At 35.0% G+C, this 27,228-nt stretch overlaps 1 protein-coding gene and 1 long non-coding RNA gene across 2 annotated transcripts in view; one reads left to right on the forward strand and one right to left on the reverse strand.

Annotated features, from left to right (window-relative positions):
* Window positions 1–1,367, reverse strand: part of LOC141287617 (uncharacterized) — a 4,016-nt gene extending 2,649 nt beyond the window's left edge. Inside the window, exons 1-2 of the long non-coding RNA XR_012339502.1 lie at window positions 1,271–1,367; window positions 744–775 (exon numbers count right to left, since the gene is read on the reverse strand). This is a non-coding gene — a long non-coding RNA (uncharacterized lncRNA). The remainder of the gene's footprint in view (window positions 1–743; window positions 776–1,270) is intronic.
* Window positions 1,368–2,473: 1,106 nt separating this feature from the next.
* Window positions 2,474–25,454, forward strand: wdr13 (WD repeat domain 13). Its single transcript, XM_073819112.1, has 10 exons — window positions 2,474–2,523; window positions 3,772–3,851; window positions 3,970–4,201; window positions 4,515–4,624; window positions 4,848–4,978; window positions 6,558–6,865; window positions 18,791–18,971; window positions 20,857–20,998; window positions 21,084–21,202; window positions 24,831–25,454. The coding sequence occupies exons 2-10, from the start codon at window positions 3,811–3,813 to the stop codon at window positions 25,013–25,015; spliced, it is 1,449 nt and encodes a 482-aa protein (XP_073675213.1). The 5' UTR covers window positions 2,474–2,523; window positions 3,772–3,810; the 3' UTR covers window positions 25,016–25,454.
* The last annotated feature ends 1,774 nt before the right edge of the window (window positions 25,455–27,228 follow it).

The following is a 27,228-nucleotide window of genomic DNA, read 5'->3' on the forward strand; positions in this document are numbered from 1 at the left end:
AAGAACATTTTACTAATGTTCCCAATATGTTATGAGAAACTTTATGTCTGAGTGTTCTCTGAACTTTTAAAACGACCAGTTTTGGAAAAAAAAGTTTTTTGGTTATGCAAATGTTAGAAACATAACTTTTGAATGTTCTCTAAACATACTGTAATAATGTTTCAAAAATGTTCAGAAAAAAGTTCCATAAAAATGTATGTAATTAAAGACCAGACAAATTTAAACAAAAATTCTATTAATGTAAGTGCAATAACATTTAAAGATCTAAGTTATTCTAGCTAACAAAAATATGTTCTAAGAATGTTTTCCTAACATTCTTATTAAGTTATAAACGTTATTTTGGAATGTTCTCTGAATGTTTAAAAAAAGTTTTAATATAAAAAAAAATTATAGAGAAAACAGTTAGGGAATGTTCCATTATCATTGTGCAAACATAATGGAAATGTTCCTTTTGGAACAAGTAGTAACATTTTAAAAAATGCTTCAGATTTTTTTTTATTTTTTATTAACAATGTATAAATAAATGTTTGTGTTAACGTTTTCTGAATGTTTTTAAAGACCAGAAAACAAACATTCTATTAATGTTACTGGAGCACTATTTATAACTTTGGGAGAACATTGCCAGAACATTTTCAGAACTTTTCCTGTTAGCTAAAATACTGACAGTGGCTGATTCTAAGCAGCCATTATGAATTCTGCATGTGCAACCAATATGCAATAGGTCTGTTATGGGCAATTTTTACCTTTGTGGTGGATTTCTTGTCCGCCTTGTTACCTGTTAAGACATTAAAACATTTAGAGCATTACTTTTTGCATGCCTGGTTTATTTTACTACTATTATTTTATGTCAGTTTTGCATATGTGACACATATATGCACAAAACCAGTCTTAATTAGCATGGGTATATTTGTGGCCATAGCCAAAAATACATTGTATGGGTCAAAATTATTAATTGTCCTTAGGATATTAAGTAATGTTCATGTTCCATGAAGATATTTTGTACATTTCCTATCATAAATATATCAAAACGTAGTTTTTGATTAGTAATATGCATTGTAAAAACTTAATTTAGACAACTTTAAAAGCTATTTTCTCAATATTTAGATTTTTTGCACCTTCAAATTCTATATTTTTTAAATAGTTGTATCTCTAAAACAGCCAAATATAGTTCTATTTTTTTTTAATGACCCTTATGACTGGTTTTGTGTTTCAGGGTCACATATTACATAAAAAAATAATCTGCATATTTCAGTCTGCTTTTAATAACTACCTTTTGTTCCAGGCATTTTGGCTGCGCTCCAAAGTCTTGTGTCCTTTCAGAATAAGCAGTGCTGAGCCGATGGCGAGGCCCTCATTTATGGCCCCGGCCATGTACGAGGCCCCTTCGGGAAAGAACGTCAGGAACAAGCAAAGAGCCCCGTCAGCTGCGCCTCTGCACTGTCCTGCCATGGGCCTCTGCTGAGCTCAGGTGAAATCATGGGTGTGTATGTAGCTTTTGTACAGTTGATCCTTTTATTTTGCTGAATACAGAACGATGGTTCGCTCCTGAAGCCTTTCCCTCAACACAGATGTATTTACTTATTTTGAAATTGTAATATTCCAGTGTGAAACTGCAAGTTAACAGAACTTAAAAATACTTATAATAATATATAATTTTTTATATAATTTTTATATAATTTTATAATTATATAATTTTTTTTAGAAAATAATGGAATCTGTCGTTAATACACTGCTTTAAATTATTAGTCACATATTTAGATAATTATAAAAAATGTAATCATATAAATTTTTATATATACGTACTTAAAAATACTTAAAAAAAGAATTTGTATATATATATTTTTTTAGAAAAAATGGAATCTGTTGTTAATACACTGCTTTAAATTATTATTCACATATTCAGATAATTATAAAAAATGTGTAATCATATAAATGTGTATATATATATATATATATATATATATATATATATATATATATATATATATATATACACATAAAAATACAAAAAAAATGTGTGTGTGTGTGTGTATATATATATATATATATATATATATATATATATATATATATATATATATATATATATATATATATATATATATATACTCTGTCGTTAATACACTGCTTTAAATAATTATCACATATTAAGATAATTATATTTATATCGCCATGGATATTTGTGAACATTTCTCTTGAGACATCTGTCAGACTGTTGACAACAGAGATATATTGACTTCTCTGATGGTTTACTGACTTGATTTTGATGGACTGATCAATGCACTAAAATATATGTAAAAAAAACATTGCTGTTTACTGTACATACATGCAAACATCAATTCTCGTGGCCAAGTGACACGGCAAGACCTGTCCATCTTCAACATCACACAAATCATTGGACAGTCCTCAGTTCACTCTCTGTGGGACGTAAATGATATGCAGATCAGCTGTTGGAAGGGCGGGTCGGTCACGTGATCACGCCAGTCCCTTCGCTTCAGAATGAACCGGTGAGAGTCTCGCACGGTAGGTATTCTTTAAATGCAAAATTAAACATGGCATTACGTTCTAGTAGCTTAAATCCATTTAGAAATTATTATTAGCGAGATTTCATAGCCACAGGGTAACTGACATGATTTTTGAGAGGATTGTAAATCGCTGTGTAACGGCTGTTGTTGTTAGCATCCCTGCTAACTGTGGCTAATGCGTCAAAACATCGATTTGTGCATTTATGCTGTGCGTAAATTTGAATCATTTTTGTTATTTTATATTTTTAAAACGTTGTGTTTACGTAAGTCATGTTTCATTGTGCTAGTGTTTTGGAAGAACTAGTATAGCAAGCTATTATTTATGCACTAAACAGGCTTAATAAGAGATTTTTTGTTGATTTATTTACAAAATGTATTTTAGGACTGCTAATGAGTGCACTTAAGATATTCATGTAAAACGTTTAAGGTTCACATTCATTAAATTATTAATTATTTCACTCTTCTGTCTAAAGACTGGTCAAAAAATCAAGACATTAATTGCCTTTCTAAAAAATGTTTTAAAAATGAATTTTGTGAATACTTTTATGATTGTTGTCAAGTTCATTAAAAGTTTTTTTTTTCATATAACATTTTAACATTACGTTTTAATAAAATGACAATGCAAAAGCCAAATATTTAATTTCGGAAAATAAATATTGGATTTACTTTACTCTTAATAATCCTACATTGAATATTTTCCTTACACAATACAAGCGGATTTATTTTTAGGGATGTTTGTGTTGTTTAGTACCCCATGTAATCTTTTTAACAAAAATTACATAAATGTGACCCTGGACCGCAAAACCAGTCATAAGGTTTTATATATTTTGAAATTAATGAGATTTATACATAACATAAAAGCTGAGAAAATAATCTTGTTAGGATAGGACAATATATGGTCGAAATACAATTATTTGAAAATCTGGAATCTGAAGGTGCAAAAAAATAATATTGAGAAAATCACCTTTAAAGTTATCCAAATTAAGTTCTTAGCAATGCGTGTTACTAATCAAAAATTAGGTTTTGATATATTTACGGTAGGAAATTTACAAAATATCTTGAAACCAAGAAAAATCAAACATTTTGACCCATACATTGCTTTGTTATGACTGGTTTTGGGGTTCAGGGTCACAAATAAATCTGGTATCATGAACTGATTGATACAAATAATGCTTTAACATTTTAATTATGAAATATATATGTTTTAAATTAAATTTCTATAACTGTGTATTTGTGTCTCCTCCAGCCCTTGTGTTTCCTGCATCTCTCTGTGTCTGTGGATCTCATGGCTGCTGTTTGGCAGCAGGTTCTGGCAGTGGACGCAAGGTGTGTGCAAGATTGGAATGGGACTCCATATATACATGTACCTTTCTGACATGTGTAGAGCCGAATCATGTGTTATATTATTCTTATTATTTTCTGTCTCTGTTTGTCTTTTCCCCAGGTACAATGCTTACCGCACACCTACGTTCCCCCAGTTCCGCACGCAGTACATCCGCCGGCGCAGTCAGCTGCTCCGCGAGAATGCCAAGTGTGGCTTTGAGCCGGGGCTGCGCAGGCAGTATCTGCGTCTGCGCAGTCAGTTGCTCGCTCTGCGTTACGGGCCTCTGTCAGAGCAGAGCAGCTTCAGAGCCAGCAGTGTGCGCAGTTCCCGCACCACACTGGATCGCATGGAGGTTAGGTGCATTCAGAAACAGGGAAAAGGGTTCGAGAAATGCGGATAACGAGTTCTGGGCTAAAATTAAGCCCCACAAAAACACAGGCAAAGGGCAAGATAGAACATCTATATAGTCTTTGGTATAAATAGCAATCCAGATCCAGGTCATTGTGTTGTGTGAGAGCTGCAGTGCATGTAGATTGCGAGCTCTTTTGTGCATGATGGGCTTTATGTTTTGCTTTAGTGCTAAACTCTAAAATCCTCCTTCATTACTGCCCGCTTTCCTCTTTTCTTGGTCTTTTTTATCTCTTTTTTTTCTGTCTTTCAATCAGGACTTCGAGGAGGATTCCAGGGCTCAGGGTGCCAGAGGCCACCGGAGATCAGTAAGCCGTGGTTCATACCAGTTGCAAGCCCAGATGAACAGGGCAGTGTATGATGAAAGGTAAAGCCTACTAACTTCTTCATCTGACATATGTTTGCCGAATGCAAAAATGCTACGAAATTCATAATATTTTGTGGGAAATTGTGGCTTACTTAAGCAAAACAGGTGCTATTTGTTGAATCAGGATTCACAAAAATTAGTAAGAAACAAGTATTGAATTTCATTAAGCAAATATGATGCAGGGTGTTGTTAAATACATCTCTGGTTTTATCTTATGTGCCAGGCCTCCAGGTAGTCTGGTGCCAACGTCAGTGGCAGAAGCCAGTCGGGCCATGGCAGGTGACACCACCCTCAGTGAGAACTACGCCTTTGCCGGCATGCACCACATCTTTGACCAGCATGTCGACTCAGCTGGTAAGTGAGCTATTAATGACATGACTAAAGATGGTGACCAATAAAAATTATTGATGGTCAATAACTTAGAGAGCAGGGTGAAAGAATTTCAATACAAAGCCTAATTAATTTAAAAACAGTAAATAACAAATGCTGCATGCTACAGATTTATCAACATTATACTTATTATATTAGAAATAAATCATTTGCAAATGAAGCAGTATGAAAAAATATTTGAAGTTGATGAAAAAATAAATGCGTAAAATAAACAGATTTACACTTTAGACAGAACTTCTTTGAATTTGTAATCTCAGGGCTTGATGCTTGCTTTTTGTTTTAAAGTAGAATTTAGTGCATTAAAAATATTTTAAAAAATGTAAAAAAATAATAAAAATAATATATATATAATATACAGAAGTCTCTTCTGCTCATCAAGCCTGCATTTATTTGATCCAAAGTACAGCAAAAACAGTACAATTTTGAAATATTTTTACTATTTAAAATATTTTTTTCTATTTGAATATACTTTAAAATGTAATTTATTCCTGTGATCAAAGTAGAATTTACTCCAGTCTTCAGTGTCACATGATCCTTCAGAATGCATTCTAATATGCTGATTTCCTGTAAAGAAACATATTATTATTATTATTATTATTTTTGTTATTATCAATTTTTAAAACTGTTGAGTAAATTTTTTCAGGATTTTTTGATGACTATTTTGGGGGGGAGAGAAATTATAGAAATCAATACTTTTATTTAGCCAAGATGCTTTAAATTGATCAAAAGTGATGATAAATGTTGTTCTTCTCAACTTTCTATTCCTCAAAGAAACCTGACAAAATTCTACTCGGGTGTTTTCAACATCATCATAATAATAATAATAATAATAATAATAATACTACATGTTCTTTGAGCAGCAAATCAGAATATTAGAATGATTTTTGAAGGATTATGTGACTGGAGTAATGATGCTAAAAATTCAGCTTTGAAATCACAGGAATAAATTGCATTTCAAAATATATTTTAAGTAGAAAACAGTTATTTTAAATTGTAAAAATATTTCAAAATTTTCTTTTTTTTGTTGTACTTTGAATCAAATAAATGTAGGCTTGGTGAGCAAAAGAGACTTAAAAAAAAAACATTAAAACATTAAAAATCTTACTGTTCAAAAACTTTTGACTAGTAGTGTATATGTATCTAATATTACTTTATAATAATATTTTTTCTAAATAAAAGTCCTGACACTTATTGGCCAAGCAGGAAATAAAGCGGTGAATGTGGTGCAATTTTTTTCTTTTTTAAATATTGTCTGATATTGTTGTTTAATTTCTGCTTTGCAGTATCTGCTGATTCACAGATCTAATGCTTTGGCATACATCCAACCTGCACCTTAGACATAACTGTATTTACATGAATACCTCATCAAGACCAGCATTTTCACCAAGAAGTGCTTTTGATCTTTTTCCTGTGCACTTGCATTACCACTAGCCTGCTTCAGTGCATGCATGCAAATCTTTGAAAGAAGCCATCTGTCAGTCTTAGTTCTGGACTGTTGTTTTCCCCTCTCATTTGAACCTTTTTCTATTTATGTTCTCCACAGTTCCTCGATTGCAGTTTGCCAATGATGATAAACACCTCCTCGCCTGCTGCTCGTTGGACGGGACATTGTCAATCATGACGCTGTCCCCGCCTCCACCAACTGTAAAGGTGACACTAAAGGGCCATGCTGGTCCAGTGACTGACTTTGCCTGGTCGCTCAGCAATGACATCATTGTGTCCACGTCGAAAGATGGCACTCTGCGCATCTGGAACACAGAGGATGGACGCTGCATCCGAGAGGTGGTCGACCCAGAGGGCAGTGAGCTGCTGTGCTGCACTTTTCAGCCCATGAACAACAACCTGACTGTGGTGAGTCCAAATTGACAGCCATTTTTGTTTCTTTTTCATACTATCTTTTAAAAGTTTGGGCTCAGTGAGATTCTTAAAAGACTTATTTGCTCTTATTTTATCAAAATACATTATTCCTGTGATGCAATGCTGAATTTTCAGCATCGTTACTCCAGTCTTCAGTGTCACATGATGCTTCAGAAATCTTTCTGATATGCTGATATGCTACCCAAAAAGCATTTTTGATTATTGTCATATGTTGTAAACAATTAAGCTGCTTAATATTTTATGGAAACCACAATACAGTATTCTTCGGCGAATATAAAGGTAGAAAGGTACAGAGCCCCTAACGTCACCTGTAGAAGAAAAATAATTAATCCGTGGGGACGGTTTTGCAATTCGTTCCCTCAGTTTATAAACCGTACTCACAAATTCTTAAACTGTTCCCTCGGTTTAACAAGTCGTGCCCACGGATTAACAAACCGTGCCCACGAATTTCCAATCCGTGCGCTCAGATTTTTTTAACCGTACCCTCGGATTTTGAATCCGTGCCCACGAATTTCCAATCCGTGCGCTCAGATTTTTTTTACAGGGTTCGTACGGTCATGAAAAACCTGGAAAAGTCATGGAATTTTAAAATGGCAATTTCCAGGCCTGGAAAAGTTTTGGAAAATTAAATTAACCCTCAAAGTTTTGGAAAAGTCATGGAAATTTGTTTCACCATCTCTGTATTATTAACGAGCGCACAAACGGTCACGTGATCGGTCGCGCGGGGTAACCAGTCTATGGGGGTAACGGCGACTATCAGTTTTGTATCAAATGTAAGGCCATAAAAGTTATAAATATTTAAAATAGTAAAAAAAAGTCTTGATTATAATTTAAGAGGTCTTACAGTTGGGGACGGAAAGACGATCGCGATAGGGTTGGATAAATCTTCAAAAAGGCAATGATGTCATTGAATAAATATGTGCACTGCAAGTTTCAAAGTCAAAACGCTGCACGGATGTCTTTATATGAATGTATCTGAAGGGAACCGACTGTCCTCCGAAACGTGTTGCATGTTCATTTCTTGTCTGACAAAACAGCGTAAATGCTGATTTGTGTACAGCCGTTACTAGGGAAACTAATATTTCAGCGCTCCTAAAGCGCCCCCTAGTGACAAAGAATTATTTTTATTTCCATTATTTTTTTCCCCAGGTTTTTATGGTCAAATTATTGCAATTATCTATATATCTTATATATCTTTTTTTATATATGTGACCCTGGACCACAAAACCAGTCATAAGGTTAAATTTTACAAAACTGAGATGTATACATCATATGAAAGCTCAATATATAAGCTTTCTATTGATGTATGGTGTGTTAGGATAGGACAATATTTGGCCGGGATACATCTATTTGAAAATCTGGAATCTGAGGGTGCAAAAAAATCAAAATACTGAGAAAAACACCTTTAAAGTTGTCCAAATTAGGTTCTTAACAATGCATATTACTAATCAAAAATTACATTTTTATATATTTACAGTAGGAATTTTACAAGAAATCTTAATGACACATAATCTTTACTTAATTTCCTAATGATTTTTGGCATAAAAGAAAAATCAATAATTTTGACCCATACAATGTATTTTTGGCTATTGCTACAAATATACCCCAGCGACTTAAGACTGGTTTTGTGGTCCAGTGTCACATATATATATATATATATATATTATATATATATATATATATATATATATATATATATATATATATAATATAAACATTTTTGATTAAAATTTAAACTCCTATCTGATTTTCAAATTTTTTTTAAATAAAAAGGTATTTTGTATTTGGGCTAGTTAAATTAATTTTCGGGCTCCCAAAATCTGATGAGTACCTGCCCAAAGGGCTACCAGAGATTTTGACATTTTGCGACCCCTGAGCCGTCAATGACTCCCTGACACTGCGCTCCACTTAACTTGGAACTGGAACTGGAACTGGAACTGGATCTGGATCTGGATCTCTATCTCTCTCTCGTTTCCGTTTCCGGTGCGAGTGGACAGGTGTGTGAGGCTGAGTGGCTTGAGTGTGAGAAGTGAATGTGAGTACTTTTCTTTCTTTTTTTTCTCTCTGCTTTGTAGGATTAGTTTAGTAATTGGAGTTTTTCGTGTTGTTATTATTGAGTTGGGCCGTGTGTGCTGCTGTTGCTATTGGCAGCATGACGGCCCCGCGATCGCAAACTTTAAGTTCCCTCACACGGCGTCACGGAGTGAAAGTGGCGTCCGCGGTGACCGTAGAGGAATGTTGTTTGGCTGCAGGTGAAATGGTGGGGCATGAGCATGTATTGTCGGCCTCTAGAATGAACAGTGCCGTAGTAATCTTTCTTAGTTCAGTTGAAAAAGCTAACGAGCTAGTTGAAACCGGCATTGTTGTGGGTGAGAATTTTACTCCGGTACTCCCGCTTTCTATGCCGTCTAAGAAAGTGTTACTATCGAACGTTCCTCCGTTTGTCAGTGATGAAACTCTAGTTAATATTATGTCACGGTACGGTAAAGTTGTATCACCGATTAAGATGATTCCAGTTGGATGCAAGTCTCCGTTGTTGAAACATGTGGTGTCTTTTAGACGCTATCTGTTCATGATCTTAAAAGATGATGAAGAGATTGATTTGTCACTTCGCCTCAAAGTAGAGGATTGTGATTATATTATTTATGTCACAACAGAGAAAATGAAGTGTTTTAGGTGTGGAGAAACAACACATTTAATTCGTTCTTGTCCTAACAAAGTCAATGTTGATAGTGAGAAAAATGTGAATGAGACTGTTAAAGCGGGACCATCGGGAATTTCTGCGAGTGAAACCGTGAATACCGATAAGAGGATCGAAGACGTTGTATCTGAGAGAGTGAGTTTAGAATCTCAGGAAGTTGGCTCTGTTACTATGGCGGGTAAAAATGATCTTGTTAACACTGAAACATATGATCCTAGTGTACAGACAGAAATGCAAGTAGGTGATGATGAGTCTAATATGCCACAGTCTCATCAACATCTGGATAAAAATGAGACAGAAACAGAGCAAATTCATTTCAAAGTCCCGAATAAAAGGAAAAATACTGATTCTCCTCAAATTGCAAAGGCCATAAAGATAGACATTGGAAGTACACATATTGATGAAGACATAGAAAGTGACAGTGAATCTTCTGATTCCAGCATTTGTTTGTCTCAAAGTGACTTTACTAGCAGCGGCTATGAAGTTGAGGATATTAAACTCTTTTTAAGAGCAACAAAAAATAGAAGAGGTGTGTGTGTAGCTGAATTTTTCCCAGACACAAGAAAATTTGCTGACAAGGTCAGGTTTTCTATGTCTGAGGGTTTGTTCACAAACAAGGAGGTTTACCGGTTGAAAAAAATTGTGAGAAAGCTTTCATTAGAGGATAACAATGTTGACAGTGGAAAGACCTAACTTTAAAACCATGAAAGAGTATGTGTGTTCACCTCTGTTTTTGTTTATTTTTCTCTTTTTTTCTTTAATTATTTGTGAGGTAAACATAGCAACAATTAATGTTAATGGATTGAGAGATATAAAAAAAGAGCTGGTTTGTTTGAAGAAATTAAACTAAAGAAAATAGATATTGCTATGCTACAAGAGACGCATAGTGACATTAGAAATGCCCCTGAATGGGCAGTAGAGTGGAGTGGGCTCTCAATCTTGAGTCATAATACCTCACTCAGTGGAGGAGTTGCTATCCTTTTTACAAAAAAAATGTCTCCCCATACATATCAGATTGACGAAGTCATTAAAGGAAGACTCTTGAAAGTAAGGGTTACTTTTGAAAAGTGTACTTTTGTTCTGATTTGTGTATACGTCCCTACCTCTGCTGTTGAAAGAATGGTTTTTCTAGACATACTTAGTTCTATTATACAAAACTGTCATGGAGAAGAATATCTTTTTTTAGGTGGTGATTTCAATTGTACTGTATCGAACTTGGATAGAAATCACATCGAACCGCACGCACCTTCTCGCAAACGCCTTATTCAACTTGTTAAAACCTATGAGTTATGTGATGTGTGGAGGCATTTAGAAGGAACCCAAAGACAGTATACTTGGACACATGTTCGTGACAATACGATTTCTTTAGCTAGGCTAGATAGGTTTTATATTTTTAATCATCACTGCAACATCATTAAAAAATGTTTAATCACTCCTTTAGGTTTCTCTGACCATTGTATGGTACAGTGTCATGTGTTCGTTAATTCAATTAAACCAAAGAGTGCCTATTGGCAATTAAATGCTAATTTATTAAATGATAAATATTTTCAAAAAATGTTTAAAATTTTTTGGGATGATTTTAAGACAAAGAAGGAAACTTTTAACTCTGTAAGGCAATGGTGGGACTATGGAAAAGTCCAAATAAAGCAATTTTGTACACAATATACTCTTAATATCACTGCTGAGACCTTTTTAAATGTAAGTATCTTGGAGGCTGATATCCTAAAATTACAAGAATTGGCTGAATCAACTAGAACCCAAAACTATTTTGATATTCTAGCAAAAAAGAAGACACAGCTGAATGATTTACTGCAGGTTAAAACACAAGGAGCTTTGGTCAGATCACGATTCCAAAAATTAAATCATATGGATGCTCCCTCCAGTTTCTTTTTCGGCTTGGAAAGGAAAAATGGACAGAGCAGAGTTATCCATGCTCTACGTTCGGAGTCTGGTAAGCTTTTGTCTAATCCCAAAGAAATTAGAAAGAGAGCAATCAGTTTTTATGAAAAACTGTACACGAATGAACTCGGAGCAGAATATGAGAGGGAGGATGCCTTTTTTGATGATCTACCTCAATTATCAGAAGAAGACAATGCAAAGATCTCAGGTGCTCTTGGAAGAGCTGAGTTGTCTAAAGCACTTCAAGGAATGGAGTCAGGAAAAGCTCCAGGAGTTGATGGTCTACCAATTGAGTGGTATAAGACTTTCTGGGCTGTCCTGGAAGAGGATGTGTTAGAGGTGTTAAATGAAAGCCTGGCTGAGGGCCGGCTTCCTCTAAGCTGCCGGAGAGCAGTATTAACCCTCTTGCCCAAGAAAGGCGACCTCACTGATATAAGATGCTGGCGTCCCATATCTCTGCTTTGTAGTGATTATAAACTGCTCTCCAAAATTCTGGCAACTCGATTAGCAGAAGTAATGGATAATGTCATCCATTCTGATCAAACTTATTGTGTCCCTGGCAGAACGATAATTGATAATATTTCGTTGGTTCGTGATATGTTAGAGGTCTCCAAGATGCTTAATTTGGATTGTGGCTTAATCTCTTTAGACCAAGAAAAAGCTTTTGATCGTGTGGAACATTGTTACCTTTGGAAAGTTTTAAAATCATTCGGCTTTTGCCCAAAGTTTATAGATCTTATAAAGGTTCTTTATTGTGATATTGAGAGTCTTATTAAAATCAATGGTGGTTTATGTGCTCCTTTTAAAGTGAATAGAGGTGTTCGACAGGGATGCTCATTATCTGGAATGCTTTATTCCTTAGCAATTGAGCCCCTTTTACAGCAATTTAGAGTTCAGTTAAAAGGTGTATGTTTGCCAAATTGCAAAGATAATTTTATTTTATCAGCCTATGCTGATGATGTCCTCATAATGATTAATGATCAAGATGACATTGAAAAATTATCGAAGATATTATCCCATTTTAAGAAGTTATCATCTGCAAATGTAAACTGGGGAAAAAGTGAAACTCTTTTATTAGGTAAATGGTTGAGAGGAAAGCCAAAGTTACCAGAAGGTCTTTTTTGGGGAAGAACAGGTCTTAAATACTTAGGTGTTTTTTTGGGAGACGATTCTACCTTACAAATGAATTGGGAAAATGTTGTAGAAAAAATTAAAGGACGCTTAGAAAGATGGAAATTTCTGACTCCAGCAATGTCGTATAGGGGTCGTATCCTAATAATTAATAACTTGGTTGCGTCCTCTTTATGGCATAAATTTGCATGTATTGATCCCCCCTCTCTTTTGTTGAAGAAAGTTCAAGCCATCTTAGTTGATTTTTTTTGGGACAATATACATTGGATTCCTCAAAGTTTGCTCTTTCTATCTAAAGAAGAAGGGGGTCAAGGTTTGGTACATCTGCAGAGCAGAGTGGCAACTTTTCGGCTTCAGCGTATTCAGAAACTGTTGGTTAGTTCTTCTGATGTGAAGTGGTGTGCTGTTGCTCATGTCATTCTACACAAGTTCAAAGGTCTAGGATTGGACAAAAATCTTTTCCTCGTGAATTCTTCGGACATAGACGTTTCTGGACTACCAATTAGGGTTGTGCCGATAGACGATAGTATCGTGTATCGACGATAGTCAGAGATATCGCCTGTTGCTGATGCCTTTGACGATATTTAGACGATTATTATTTTTATCCGTCAACAAAGAACTTAACTTCAGCAATACAGCACAGAGAGTCTGTTCTAGGATGCTTCAGAAACTTGCCGCGGTATAAACACACGCATAGAGAGGCCACAGCGCCTTAACGCACCTCGTGCAGTGAAAATGGGAGATTTTCATCATACAGTACGGTGGTAGATTCTAAAGGGAGTGTTATATTATATTAGCATTGCGGTCATTAGGATAACAGAGGTAGTAAAAGCTGGTTCAGGCTGAATTAATTACGATGTATCATAATCAGTCTGTATATAGTAAACATAAACATTCATCTCAGTAACGTCTATAGGCGTTAATTAGAATTACGATGCGATCAGATGGCGCTAAAAATACGCACGTGAATAACACGCGCATCACTTCTCCGTATTCAATATGAACTGAACTACAACATCACCTGATGACAACGGTCAGACATACAGCGGTAACATACTCGCAATACGACGGGTAAAGAAAGATTCATTCATTTACATTCTGGCACGCACATTTACAACTCACTCACTGACGATAGCAGAGAATGAAACCGAAAGTAACTTGAACAAATACAGTCAGCGCTCTGTACACGCACAACTTAATCATATGCCAAAAGAAAGTCTACCTTTACAAAACGAATAAGGAATTTAGTAAATAGATAATTAATTAAATTAGCACGATAGTATCGTGTATCGGCGATCTCTCAGGCTGACGATAGGGCGATATGAAAATTGAGCATATCGCCCAACACTACTACCAATTTTCTATAGGAACATTTTTAAAGTCTGGAATCTTTTTCACTTCAAGCGAACAGAGGATCTGCAATCACTTCATTGGTTATTGGAGGAGCCCTTAATATATGGTACACGAATGGATTTGTCTAGGAATGGTTTATTTCCAGGACTTAATAAAGCCCTTATTGATAGCAAGATCCTAACCTTGGGCCTTTTATTGAAGGAAACAGGCCGTGACTTAACGAACAATGGTACAATTGCTCAAAAGTTGGGCTTCAAGTCTGTTCGCATCATCACAAAGCTTTTATCAAAATGGAAATCTACACTTGAACCAACTGAGTTAACTCTGTTGTCTAAGTTCCGAGATGGGCTTATCGAACCCAACCCAGTGGATCCTTTTCCAAATTTAGTCTTTGCTGTGAATGTGGAAAATTTTTCTGGAGTTTTTTTGGAGTCTTGCAGTACTGTGTATATTGATTTTTTATCCTGTGTTGGAAAAAAATTATATAAATACTGTGTGCTTAGTTTTAACAAAAAGATGTTGGATGGGAAAGTTGACACCCCGTGGCGTACCTTTTTCAATTTGAGTGCAGATATAAAACCTCAGTGGAGGTCACTCTATAAACCACCATTGATAATGAAAACTGGAGATTTGCAATGGAAAATCCTTTATGGAGCCATTGCGGTTAATTCCTTTGTATCTGTTATAAACCCTGAAAGTAGTGACAAATGTCCTTTTTGTAATGAAAGAGAAACTGTCTTCCATGCTTTTGCAAAGTGTTACAGGTTAAAACCTCTATTTTTGTCATTAAGCAATATTTTTGAAAGATGTGGTGAAACCTTTTCTGTGGAATTGTTTATTTTTGGTTTTAAATATGCTAGAGAGAAAAGATTTCATTGTCAGTTGTTGAATTTTATCATAGGTAAGGCTAAACTAGCAATTTATCTGAGTAGAAAGAAAAAAATTGAAGATAATGTAGAACAAAATGTAGTTGAACTTCTTTTTAATATGGTACAGGCAAGAATCTTGATTGATTTTAATTATTATAAATTTGTTGATGATCTCGATACTTTTGTTAATATTTGGTGTTGCAATAGTGCCCTGTGTTGTCTGTTTGAAAATGAAGTAGTATTTTTCTTTTTGTGAACTTTGTTATGATCTGATTGATAAATGTTTATGATTGTAATTTAATTCTTGAAAAGTGTATTAAAGTTTTTGTAAAATTCAAATTCTCTCTCTCTCTCTCTCTCTCTCTCTCTCTCTCTCAGTCTGTTGAAAGTAAGTGTCCTTTCTGTGAAAACAGAGAAACAATATTTTCATTGCTTTCTGTATTGTAGCAGATTGAATATGCTATTTCTAAGACTTCAAGATATTTTTGGATGTTTTACGGCTGTTTTTTCAAATGTTGTTTTCATTTATGGTTTTAAGTATTGGAAAGATAGTAGAAAAAAAGGACGTCTATTGAATTTTATTATTGGTCAGGCAAAGACAGCAATTGTCCTAACAAGAAGGAAAAAAGTGGAAGGGAAGGAAGGAAATGATGTGGACTGTACCTTTAAAAGCTTAGTTAAAGCAAGAATACGACATGAATTTATGTTTTATAAACTAATGAATAATATTGAGGGTTTTAAAGATGTATGGAGTTATGAAGATATTTTGTGCACTGTTGTGGATGATGATTTATTCTTCTCAAGCTGTATTGAGTAATATTTTTTTTTTTTTTGGTGTTGTGTGGTTTTTAACTAAGATGGATTGTATGATCTGTTGTTAAAACTGTCAAATAAAGTAGCTTTAAAATTCAAAAAAATTCTCTCTCTCTCTCTCTCTCTCTCTCTCTCTCTAAAACCCTGTTCTGGCGTTGCACAAACTGCATGGCTATTATAAGGGTATGAATTTTTTTTTTTTTTTTTTTTTGTGGACAATTAAAAGGTCTCCACAATCTTCTTTTGTTGAAATATAGTATATTTCGTGCTACAGCGCACATTCTGTCAGATACAATTCTGGTGCCTCCGTGTCAATATACTGTACAACGCACAAAGCACACGTACGTTTGCAAGATGTCTGTTAAAGATCTATTGATCTGGAAAGCATCTGCTGTGTACAAACGTCTGGCAGACGTCTGTAAGATGTCAGTTTTACATACATTCTGAATCACAAACATCTAATAGAGGTCTATTTGACATCTGATAGGAAACGTCCAATAGACATATTGCAGATGAGCAAACTACGTCTTGTAGATGTCTTGCAGATGTCAAATAGACATCTCCCCATTTTTTTAGATTCTCCTAATTTTTTGAAGTTGGGAGCACCAGTGCTACCAAGTAAAAAAGTAAATTTCGAGCCCTGATACATATACATTTGATGAAACATTAAGTCATGAATATTTACTTAAAGTCATGGAAAAGTCATGGAATTTTACTGGTAAAAATGTGTATGAACCCTGTTTTTAACCGTACCCTCGGATTTTGAATCCGTACCCACAAATTCATAATCCGTGCGCACACTTTAGCAATCCGTTCCCACGGTTTGTAAACTGTTCTCATGGATTTTTGGCCCCGCCCCCAAATTCATCCAGGCCACCTGTTTAGGTGCGGGATGCATTGTATTGCATTTATTAAACTTTATTTCTCATAGTAGGCTATATGAGACTATGCAACACTGACAAAACTGAGTTTTTAGCGTTTGTTTTATATTAATCACCAATAGATTAGCTGCTAAAACACCACACCTGTGTTTTATCCTATTGGTTATTAATGTAAAATAAATGCTAAAAAGAAGACTGTTTTGTGCGGTCATGGTACCAAAATAAAATAATAAGTAAAGAGCGCTGTTCAAACGGCTTTGCTTTATTTAATAATATTTTTCAAAACATAAAATTACCTGAATTAAAAAACAAAACCAAAAAACGAGTTTTGGAGAGGAGAAGGTAAAAAGCAATACAAAACAAATAATGTACAGGTTATGTTGCCATTCCTTTGCTCTCAAACTAAATGCAATGTAATAATAGGCCTTATTTAATAATAACATTAATAGTGCAGCATGCATCTAACTCTGGGTGAAAAGCTTATCATAAAATCGCCAAAATGAGTCTACATGTTAAGAATGAATAGTACACAAACACATTTGTGACCCTGGACCACAAAACCAGTCATAAGGTTCAATTTTACAAAACTGAGATGTATACATCATATGAAAGCTCAATAAATAAGCTTTCTATTGATGTATGGTTTGTTAGGATAGGACAATATTTGGCCGAGATACAACTATTTGAAAATCTGAAATCTGAGGGTGCAAAAAAATCAAAATACTGAGAAAATCACCTTTAAAGTTGTCCAAATTAAGTTATTAACAATGCATATTACTAATCAAAAATTACATTTTGGTATGTTTACAGTAGGAATTTTACAAAAAATCTTCATGGAACATGATCTTTACTTAATTTCCTAATGATTTTTGGCATAAAAGAAAAATCAATAATTTTGACCCATACCATGTATTTTTGGCTATTGCTACAAATATACCCCAGCAACTTAAGACTGGTTTTGTGGTCCAGGGTCACATTTGTGCACTCATTTATTTAGCCTATAAATAATAAAATAATAATATTTTAAGTATTATGACGTAAACAGCTTATACTACTGTTTCAGCTATTAAAATAGTTCAGTTTTGCATGTAATGACAAAGTGGTTGTATTTCGTTTCGTTTTTTTATTAAGTTAATTTAGAAAAACGTTTGGAGTATTTTTTGTTCGTTCAATATAAGTTTTTGTTTTTTAAAGTAACGATCATGCTGCACTATTAATGTTATTATTAAATATTATTAAATAAGGCCTATTATTACATTGCATTTAGTTTGAGAGCAAAGGAATGACAAAATAACCTGTACATTATCTGTTTTGTATTGTTTTTTACCTTCTCCTCTCCAAAACTCGTTTATTTATTTATTTATTTATTTATTTATTTTTTTAAATTCAGGTAATTTTATATTTTGAAAAATATTATTAAATAAAACAAAGCCGTTTGAACAGCGCTCTTCACTTATTATTTTATTTTGGTACCATGACCGCACTTACAAAACAGGCTTCTTTTTAGCGTTTATTTTACATTAATAACCAATAGAATAAAACACATTGTGTTTTAGCAGCTAATCTATTGGTGATTAATATAAAATAAAGCTAAAAACTTTTAGCTTGACGTTTTGTCAGTGTTGCATAGTCTTTGTGGGTACGGATTCAAAATCCGAGGGTACGGTTTACAAAATCTGAGCGCACGGATTGGAAATTCGTGGGCACGGTTTGTTAAACCGAGGGAACAGTTTAAGAATTCGTGAGTACGGTTTATAAACTGAGGGAACAAATTGCAAAACCGTCCCCACGGATTAATTATTTTTCTTCTACAGGTGACGTAAGGGGCTCCGTAGAAAGGGATTATTCAAGGTGACAGAGTTTTTTCTGGGAATATGGAAGTGTTTATGCTGATGAAACACTGCAGACTGCAGTAACAAATACCATCAGCCCTTTCAGTAATCCTATTAGGGTGTGAAATTAACATGCGCCACCAGCCAAAAAGAGTATTTAGTGTGCAGTGGTGGGTAATTTTACTTAGCCGCAAACCACTGTGGTGGGTGACCTGTAAAACATCTCTGAATGACATTTGAAAAGAAATGCAGTTGATGGTTTGATTATATCTCGTCTTATGCTTTCTTTTGTTTTAAAATAAAATCTCTAAACGTCTGTTACACATTTCCTACTCTAAATCCCCTCTACTGCATGATGACTTTGTATTTTCTGCAGTTGTTTTGATAAATCAGATGTGTCATTTGCTGTGTCTCCCCAGGTTGGCAACAGTAAACATCACCTGCAGGTGGTGAACATCTCCACTGGGAAGAAAGTGAAAGGAGGCTCCAGTAAGCTCACCGGTCGAGTGCTTTCTCTCTCGTTTGATGCTCCGGGGAGAATCCTATGGGCTGGTGATGACAGGGGAAGCATTTTCTCCTTTCTCTTTGACATGGCCACAGGTACAAATGTCGTCTTATTGCCCAGAATCTGATTTTGGGTGTTTTTATTTAGTATTTTCACTAGCTAAAAAATGGTTTTAAGTCAGTTATTTTGTCTGTATATATATATAGTCTTTTGCTGTAGTGTGTCAGTTTACATTTCCAAACATTCATTTTGCCATTAATAGTAATAATCCAGTGAGATTTTAGTTTGCACAAGGAGTCTGACAACAGCCAGTGCTCCACACAGAGATCTGATCTCATCATCATCATCCAGTCTGTCTGGAATGACATGACAACTGTGGCAACGTCTCCAAGATGCTTCAAGAAACCTACCTGCAAAGCTGCCTGAAAAACAATGCGCAAGTGCACCTAGGGCAAAAGCTGCTTTAAACACAAAGGATGTTGATTTAATTTAGTTAATAGAAGTTACTTGATAAAGAAAATCCCTTTTTTATATTAAATCTGTTTATACATTATTTTTGACAGCATCTTACAGCATTTTACATCAATCTTACATTTTACAGCATTTTGCCTAAAACTTTTAACAGTACTGAAGCTTGGAGACGTTGCCACAGATCTTCAGAATTTAGTCTGTCCCAGTTTGTTCTGTTTCTTCATCTCATTCCAGACAGACTGAATGATAAAAAGATCAGGGCCCGTATTCATAAAAATTCTTAGTGCAAAGAGTTGCTCCTAGTAACAAAAATCTAAGAAAATTCTTAGAAATGTGGGTGTTTCCTCTTACAATTAAAGAAAACATCCTAGAAAAGAAGTAATCTAGAAAGCATCTTAACCATTAAAAGAGTTAAGGTCCAAAATTGTTAGTAGTACGGATGAGGACTTTTAAGAGGCTTAAAAGTTTCTTTAGCAGTGGAGAAAATTGACAAAACATGAGTAGAGCAATGAAATATTTTATACACGATGCATTACAGTTAGTTAATAAGATGCTACACATGAAATTGTGCAGGGATAATGTTTGTGACCGATTTTATTGGAGACATGCTAACATCTCCGACATAAAGCAGAAATGCCACAGTGCAAGAAATGGAAGTAATCACTTATTACATTAACATATTTGGCAACCGGAAACAATGCAACTTTGCAGCAGTGATGATTTGGGTCTGTTTACAACCTTCTATAAGCAAAGAGATCTGACAAACAATTACAGCATTTTCAGAACCTTAATGTGTTGCTGTTAATTTCCTATCAAATACATTAAATACAACATTAACAGCGTGGTAAATAAAAATATATATACACACACACACACACACACACACACACATATATATATATATATATAATGTGTGTGTGTGTGTGTGTGTGTGTGTGTGTGTGCGCGGTAAAACAGGAAAAATTACGCCTATAATTTTTTAAGTGAAGGCTTATACTAGACCCTACACTTAAAAATGCTCTTTTATTTCCTTCTTGGACAACCAACCAGTCGTAGTCTTCCAAAGTCTGTGTCATAGCTAGCAACGGGGTCAACCCCGCCTCCACACTAAGATAAAAGTTTTTGAGTTGCTCTTAGATTGGCCCTGAATCACTCTTAAGCTAATACTCCTACGTAGGAATTTTTAAGCTAAATTAGGAGCTTTCTGAGAGGATTTTAGAAGCTGTAAAAATACGGGCCCAGATCTCTGTGTGGAGCACTGGCTGTTGTCAGACACCTTGTGCAAACAAAAATCTCACTGGATTATTATTATTAATGGCAAAATGAATGTCTAGAAACGTAAACTGACATATCCTGCTGACACACTACAGCAAAAGATAGAAATAACTGACTTAAAACCATTTTTAGCAGGTGAAAATACTAGTGTTCTAATCATTTTGGCCACCACTGTATTCTACAGTACAGTTGATATATTGGTGTTTATGTTAATCTGAGGTTTTTCTTCCACAGGAAAACTGACCAAAGCTAAGAGACTGGTGGTGAATGAGGGCAGCTCTATCTCCAGCATCTCAGCCCGTTCGTGGATCAGTCGAGAGGCACGGGATCCATCGCTGCTCGTCAACGCTTGTGTCAACAAACTACTGCTCTACAGGTTAGAATGCACTTATAGCAACTCAGATTGTTACTTTCTCTTTATTAAGATTGATTATGGATCAGTGTGGAACTGGTGTTGACAGGGTCGTGGATAATGAGGGGACTCTACAGCTGAAGAGGAGTTTCCCCATTCAACACGGATCCCAGGCGTTACACAGCATCTTCTGTCCTCTCATGTCCTTCAGACAGGGAGCCTGTGTTGGTAAGACCATAATCATCAAATTAATATGGGGCATTTCTGTCTGTTCTGTGTTAAATATTCACTACCATTCAAAAGTTTAAGTTTGGCATGATTTTTAAATGTTTTGAACAGTCACTTCTGCTCACCAAGGCTGCATTTATTGGATATAAAATACAGTAAAAACAGTAATATTGTGAAATATTTTGACAATTTAAAATAAGCGTTTTCTATTTAAATATATTTTAAAATGTAGTTAGTTTCTTTGATGCAAAGCTGAATTTTTTCAGCATTACATGATCCTTCAGAAATCATTCTTATATGCTGATTTGTAAAGTATATACAAGTAAATAATAGGTTCATTCTGTGTCAACTCAGCCAAAGATCCCCGGCTTAAATTTTTGATTTTGTTAATTTTTTTTTTTTTTTTTTCTAAAAAGACATATATATAGTGATGAAAGCCAAAATGTTAAATGTCACAGATGTATATTCACTAAGTAATCCACCATTTTATAAAGGGGGTTCAAAATGGCAAGTTTCACCTCAGATTTAGCCAAATTAGAGGGGTGTAAAAGTGACTTTAGAACGCTGCACTACAAAAAATGCTTTTTTTTTTTTAACTTAGATTTAGTTTTGTTTCCAGCCAAAATATCTAAAAATTCTTAAATCAAGAAGGGTTTTCTAGATGAGTAAAAATAACTGTCTTGTTTTCAGAAAAAAAGTCAAAAATAAGTAATTTTTTGCTTGATACAAGCAAAATAATCTGCCAGTGGGGTAAGAAAAAATATTGTTTTCTGTTTGAAATAAGATTTTTTTGCTTACCCCATTGGCAGATTATTTTGCTTGTTCTAAGCAAAAACTCACTTAATTTTTTTTTCTGAAAACAAAAAAAGTAAGCAAAGCATTTTTTACAGTGTGGCAGCATCATTATTTTATTTGTGCACAGAGATTGTTAGGTCTTGACTTTAGCCATTTTTGTTTCATTATATGTCAACGATGACAGTTCAAAAATGGCAAAAAGAGTTCATAAACTCACCTTAATAAAGATATCTTAATATCCTTTTAGATTTTGGTTCTTAACAAACTTTCCTTTTGGTGTCTTCATTTTAAAGGCCTATGATGGTTCAAACCCAGAGATCTTAATGCGACCTCATGAATAAATTGGTAAAATGTTCATGTTTTCATGTAAACCAAATTTACTCACAGAGGCAAATTAAGCTTCATTGAATTGAATTAAGCTTCATTCAATTGATGCTTCAAGAGCTTTTAAAGTGAAGATAACAAATGGAAAGTTTGTTAAAAACTAGAATCTAAAAGGATTTTGAGATATCTTTTTAATACTTCTTGTGTTATAGACATCCAAAGATGAGGCAAAAAAACCACAAAAAGTGCCTTTTGCTATTTTTAAACTCACTGTTGGCATATAATGCAGCAAAGACTGCTAAAGTCAGCAGATTTTACTAATGGAGCTACCAATCTCTGTGTATAAGTAAAAAAAAATGATGCTGCCAGCTTTCTAAAGTAATTTGGCTCTAAATCTCAGGTAAAAATTGTCATTTTGACCTCCATCTAGAAAATAGTGGATTACTCAGGAAATATACATCTGTGACATTTATTGTGTTGGCTCAGTATATACAGTGGTGTGAAAAAGTGTTGGCCCCCTTCCTGATTATTTATTTTTTTGCATGTTTGTCACACTTTAATGTTTTAGATCAGTGGTTCTCAATCCTGGTCCTGGGGGACCCCTGCTCTGCACATTTTGCATGTATCCCCTATTTAATACACCTGATTGAGATCATCAGCTCATTAGTAGAGATCCATTAATTGAACTAACAAGCTGAAGATCTCAATCAGGAGTGTTAAATAAGGGAGACATGCAAAATGTGCAGAGCAGGGGTCCTCCAGGACCAGGATTGAGAACCATTGTTTTAGATCATCAAACAAATTTACACACCTGAGTTCAGTTTCTCCAGCCACACCCAGGCCTGATTACTGCCACACCTGTTCGCAATCAAGAAATCACTTAAATAGGACCTGCCTGAAAAAATGAAGTAGACTAAAAGATCCTCAAAAGCTACACAACATGTTGAGATCCAAAGAAATTCAGGAACAAATGAGAAAAAGTAATTGAAATCTATCAGTCTGGAAAAGGTTATAAAGCCATTTCTAAAGCTTTGGGACTCCAGCGAACCACAGTGAGAGCCATTATCTACATATGACGAAAACATGGAACAGTAGTGAACCTTCCCAGGAGTGGCCGGCCGACCAAAATTACCCCAAGAGCGCAGCGACGACTCATCCTTGAGGTCACAAAAGACCCCACAACAACAACTAAAGAACTGCAGGCCTCTCTTGTCTCAGTTAAGGTCAGTGTTCATGACTCCACCATAAGAAAGAGACTGGGCAAAAATGTCCTGCATGGCAGAGTTCCAAGACGAAAACCACTGCTGAGCAAAAAGAACATAAAGGCTCGTCTCGGTTGATGATCCCCAAGACTTTTGCTAAAATACTCTGTGGACTGACGAGACAAAAGTTTATCTTTTTGGAAGGTGTGTGTCCCATTACATCTGGTGTAAAAGTATCACAGCATTTCAGAAAAAGAACATCATACCAACAGTAAAATCTGGTGGTGGTAGTGTGATGGTCTGGGGCTGTTTTGCTGCTTCTGGACCTGGACGACTTGCTGTGATAAATGGACCCATGAATTCTGCTGTCTACCAAAAAATCCTGAAGGACAATGTCCGGCCATCTGTTGGTGACCTCAAGTGGAAGCGAACTTGGGTTCTGCAGCAGGACAATGATTCAAAACACACCAGCAAATCCACCTCTGAATGGCTGAGGAAAAACAAAATGAAGACTTTGGACTGGCCTAGTCAAAGTCCTGACCTGAATCCTATTGAGATGCTGTGGTATAACCTTAAAAAGGTGGTTCATGCTCGAAAACCCTCCAATTACAGCAATTCTGCCAAGATGAGTGGGCCAAAATTCCTGCACAGCGCCTTAACAGACTCATTGCAAGTTATCGCAAACGCTTGATTGCAGTTGTTGCTGCTAAGGGTGGCCCAACCAGTTATTAAATTTAAGGGGCAAACAGTTTTTCACACAGGGCCGTGTGGGTTTGGGTTTTGTTTTCCCTTTATAATAAAAAAAAAAACTTCATTCAAAAACTGCATTTTGTTTACTTGTGTTATCTTTAATTAATATTTAAATTTGTTTGTTGATCTAAAACATTAAAGTGTGACAAACATGCAAAAAAAAAAAAAAATCAGGAAGGGGGCCAACACTTTATTACACCACTGTTTGTGTCTTTCTACAAAAAAATAGAAAAAGTTCACAAAATAAAAAGTTTGAGCCAGGGAAGTTTCAAAAATATGGTCGATTTAACACAGAATGACCCAAAAATGTATTACTGTTGAGGTTAAAAACAGTTGTGCTTCTTGATTCTTTGATGAATATAAACACTTAGAAATCTTTTGTAACAATATAAATGTCTTTACTGTCACTTTTGAACAAATTATTCATTAAAAAAAATATTTTGAATTATTTTTTAGGTTAGCAACATGTTAGTGACAAACTTTGAAATTTCATAGGCAGCTCACTATGTTTTGAAACAAAGCCAAAGTAAGTAAATCCTGCTCTTTCCCTCATGCAGTCACTGGCAGCGAGGACGCATGCGTCTACTTTTTCGACGTCGAGCGCAACACTAAGGCCATCGTTAACAAGCTGCAGGGCCACAGCGGACCCGTCCTGGACGTGAGCTTCAACTGCGACGAAAGCCTTCTGGCCTCTTCTGACGCCACTGGAATGGTGATCATCTGGAGACGGGAGCAGAAGTAACCACAGCAACTCCAAGCTTTCGCTACCTTGGCAACAGCATCTTCCGTGCAGGCTGGCTTGAATCATGTGCAATGAAACTCCTACTGTAAATGTCAAGATGACTGATGTGTTTCCAGTGAGTCTGAACTAAATCATGTGGACCATGAAAGAAACTTGTGTCTTATCTTTGTTTTAGGGCTGATTTTTCAGTTTTCGTTGGTTTTTGTGGGATGTGGCGCTTGTTTGTGAAATTCATTAGTGATCTGTGGTCATAAATGTGCAACTTAAAGAGAGGAGACATTAATATAATATTTTGTTCACTTTTGTGCATTGTGTGTCTTAGTGAGCGAGTGAGTGTGTGAGAATGAGAATGTTGAGATGGTGTGTCACTAAAGTTGCGTTGGCTTGCACAATAACACTACTGTATTTATGCCTTGTTGAACTCAATAAATTTAATCACACTAGCTGAATTAAGTTTGGTCTTTCTGTTTTCCTTCATATTTTGTTATGTTTTTTTTTTTTAAATAGCAAGTTATTATCAGACAACAAAGATGGAAACTTTTCACTTTTAAGGCGAGACACTGCAGGTGAATAGGGTAAAACAATTAACTAATAGTTATCACCTTGCTTACCCAGTTAATTGATTACATTGATAATTGCAAACATTTTTTGCATTACAAGTTTTCTAAAATGTTAGGTTTAAATATGCAAATGAGGCATTATTTAATGAAATGTGTGCTAATTTGCATACATTTCTAGTACAAAATCTAAACACTGGATTAAGTCAGTTTCAAAACTCTTGTTTAATTTATTTGACATATTAGAGTCGCAACTTTTTACAGAGGAGACTTTGTGTATCTCATTTTGTCAATCCATAATTTAGAAAAAACTTAGAACAGACAAAAAACCATGTTTGTTTGTTTTTTACCATTTTTGGGGGAATAAAATGTATAAAATCAAGCAAATTATATATGAACAAATCCCTCTGAAAAAACCTTCGGAATATAGACAGGAATAAAAATGTCAAATTTGGCGTGTGTAAGAGCTACTGAAGTGGAGATTTATGGCTCAGTGTAGGAGAAAAAACTCATTTTGAGAAAACAGCCTTTAAAAATATGTATTGTAGTTGAAATCTATTGACACAAATAGATAAAGTGCTATAAAAGAAACACCTAACAGTGTCTTTTGGGTGTTTTCTTTTCGCTAGTAGAAAAGAATACTTTATGAAACATTTATTATAACATTCTCCTATGCTCAGCAAGGCTGCATTTATTTGTACATTAAAAAACATGCCCGATTCAAGAAGGGGGTCTTAAAAATGGCCAAAGAATATTATTTTACTAACTTATTAAGTTTAAGTTAAATTGTTTAATGTCTACTAGAATGTTAAAAGTGTTCAGTGTTAAGTAACTATTTTTAAATTATTGTTTTGTAATTGATCATTTTTTATTTTGTTAGAAAATAAAGACAAAACTGTTAAAAGTACATTTTGGCTATTTTATTTGCAATGGTGAAAAAAATGGTAAAATACACAAAAAACGTGTTCGGTAATTGCCCTTTGGCCCAGTGTTTGATTCTATTCAGCTTCAGCTTCGGCCAAGAATTTTCATTCTGGTGCACACCTACACTGAACCAAACAAAACTTGCATATTATTTTGTTGATTATTGCTGCTGAAAATAGTCAATTATTGTAATGTTTTGGGCTGTACTAATCTGTCGGACTGGGGAAAAACATTTGGAGTACTACAGACTGCCAAAAGTTATAACAAATCAAGCAGAAGAGTGCAAAAAACTGTCTGAGGAACAAAAGGCGTTAGTGGTTGGCCAAACTGAACCAGGATTTCCAGGGCAAGAATCTTGAAAACATTTGTGTTTGTTCTTATCATTTCCAGTCAGGTAGGTGAAACATTAGGCTAATATCCTAATTAATACTGCTTGTACGTATCTTTACCACCTATTAAGTTAAAACATTGTGCCCTTTCCTGCTTACTAAGTCCTTCTCTATATGATTTAGCAGCTTCCACACAGTATTCCCATGGTTTAGACAGCATAAATTAGCAGAACAACGTTTTCAGTGCAATCCATGCTGTTGTTTATGTCCGAGTATCAGTATGGCCGCACATCTGGGATCTCAACCCTGTGTTAACACAGGTTGCAATATTTCCTTAATACAAATACGATTTTAGGTCGAATACTAAAACATTTGGTGACTTGATTTCTTGACACCTCGTTGC

The sequence above is a fragment of the Garra rufa genome, chromosome 15, assembly GCF_049309525.1.
Source record: "Garra rufa chromosome 15, GarRuf1.0, whole genome shotgun sequence".
In the NCBI taxonomy this organism is placed as follows: domain Eukaryota; kingdom Metazoa; phylum Chordata; class Actinopteri; order Cypriniformes; family Cyprinidae; genus Garra; species Garra rufa.

Excerpts from the sequence above, each read along its gene's own strand:
- wdr13 (XM_073819112.1), top strand. The coding sequence starts at position 3,811 with ATGGCTGCTGTTTGGCAGCAGGTTCTGGCAGTGGACGCAAG. Across the intron at positions 4,202-4,514 it reads CCACACTGGATCGCATGGAG|GACTTCGAGGAGGATTCCAG; the intron begins GTTAGGTGCATT and ends TCTTTCAATCAG. Across the intron at positions 18,972-20,856 it reads TCTCTTTGACATGGCCACAG|GAAAACTGACCAAAGCTAAG; the intron begins GTACAAATGTCG and ends TTTCTTCCACAG.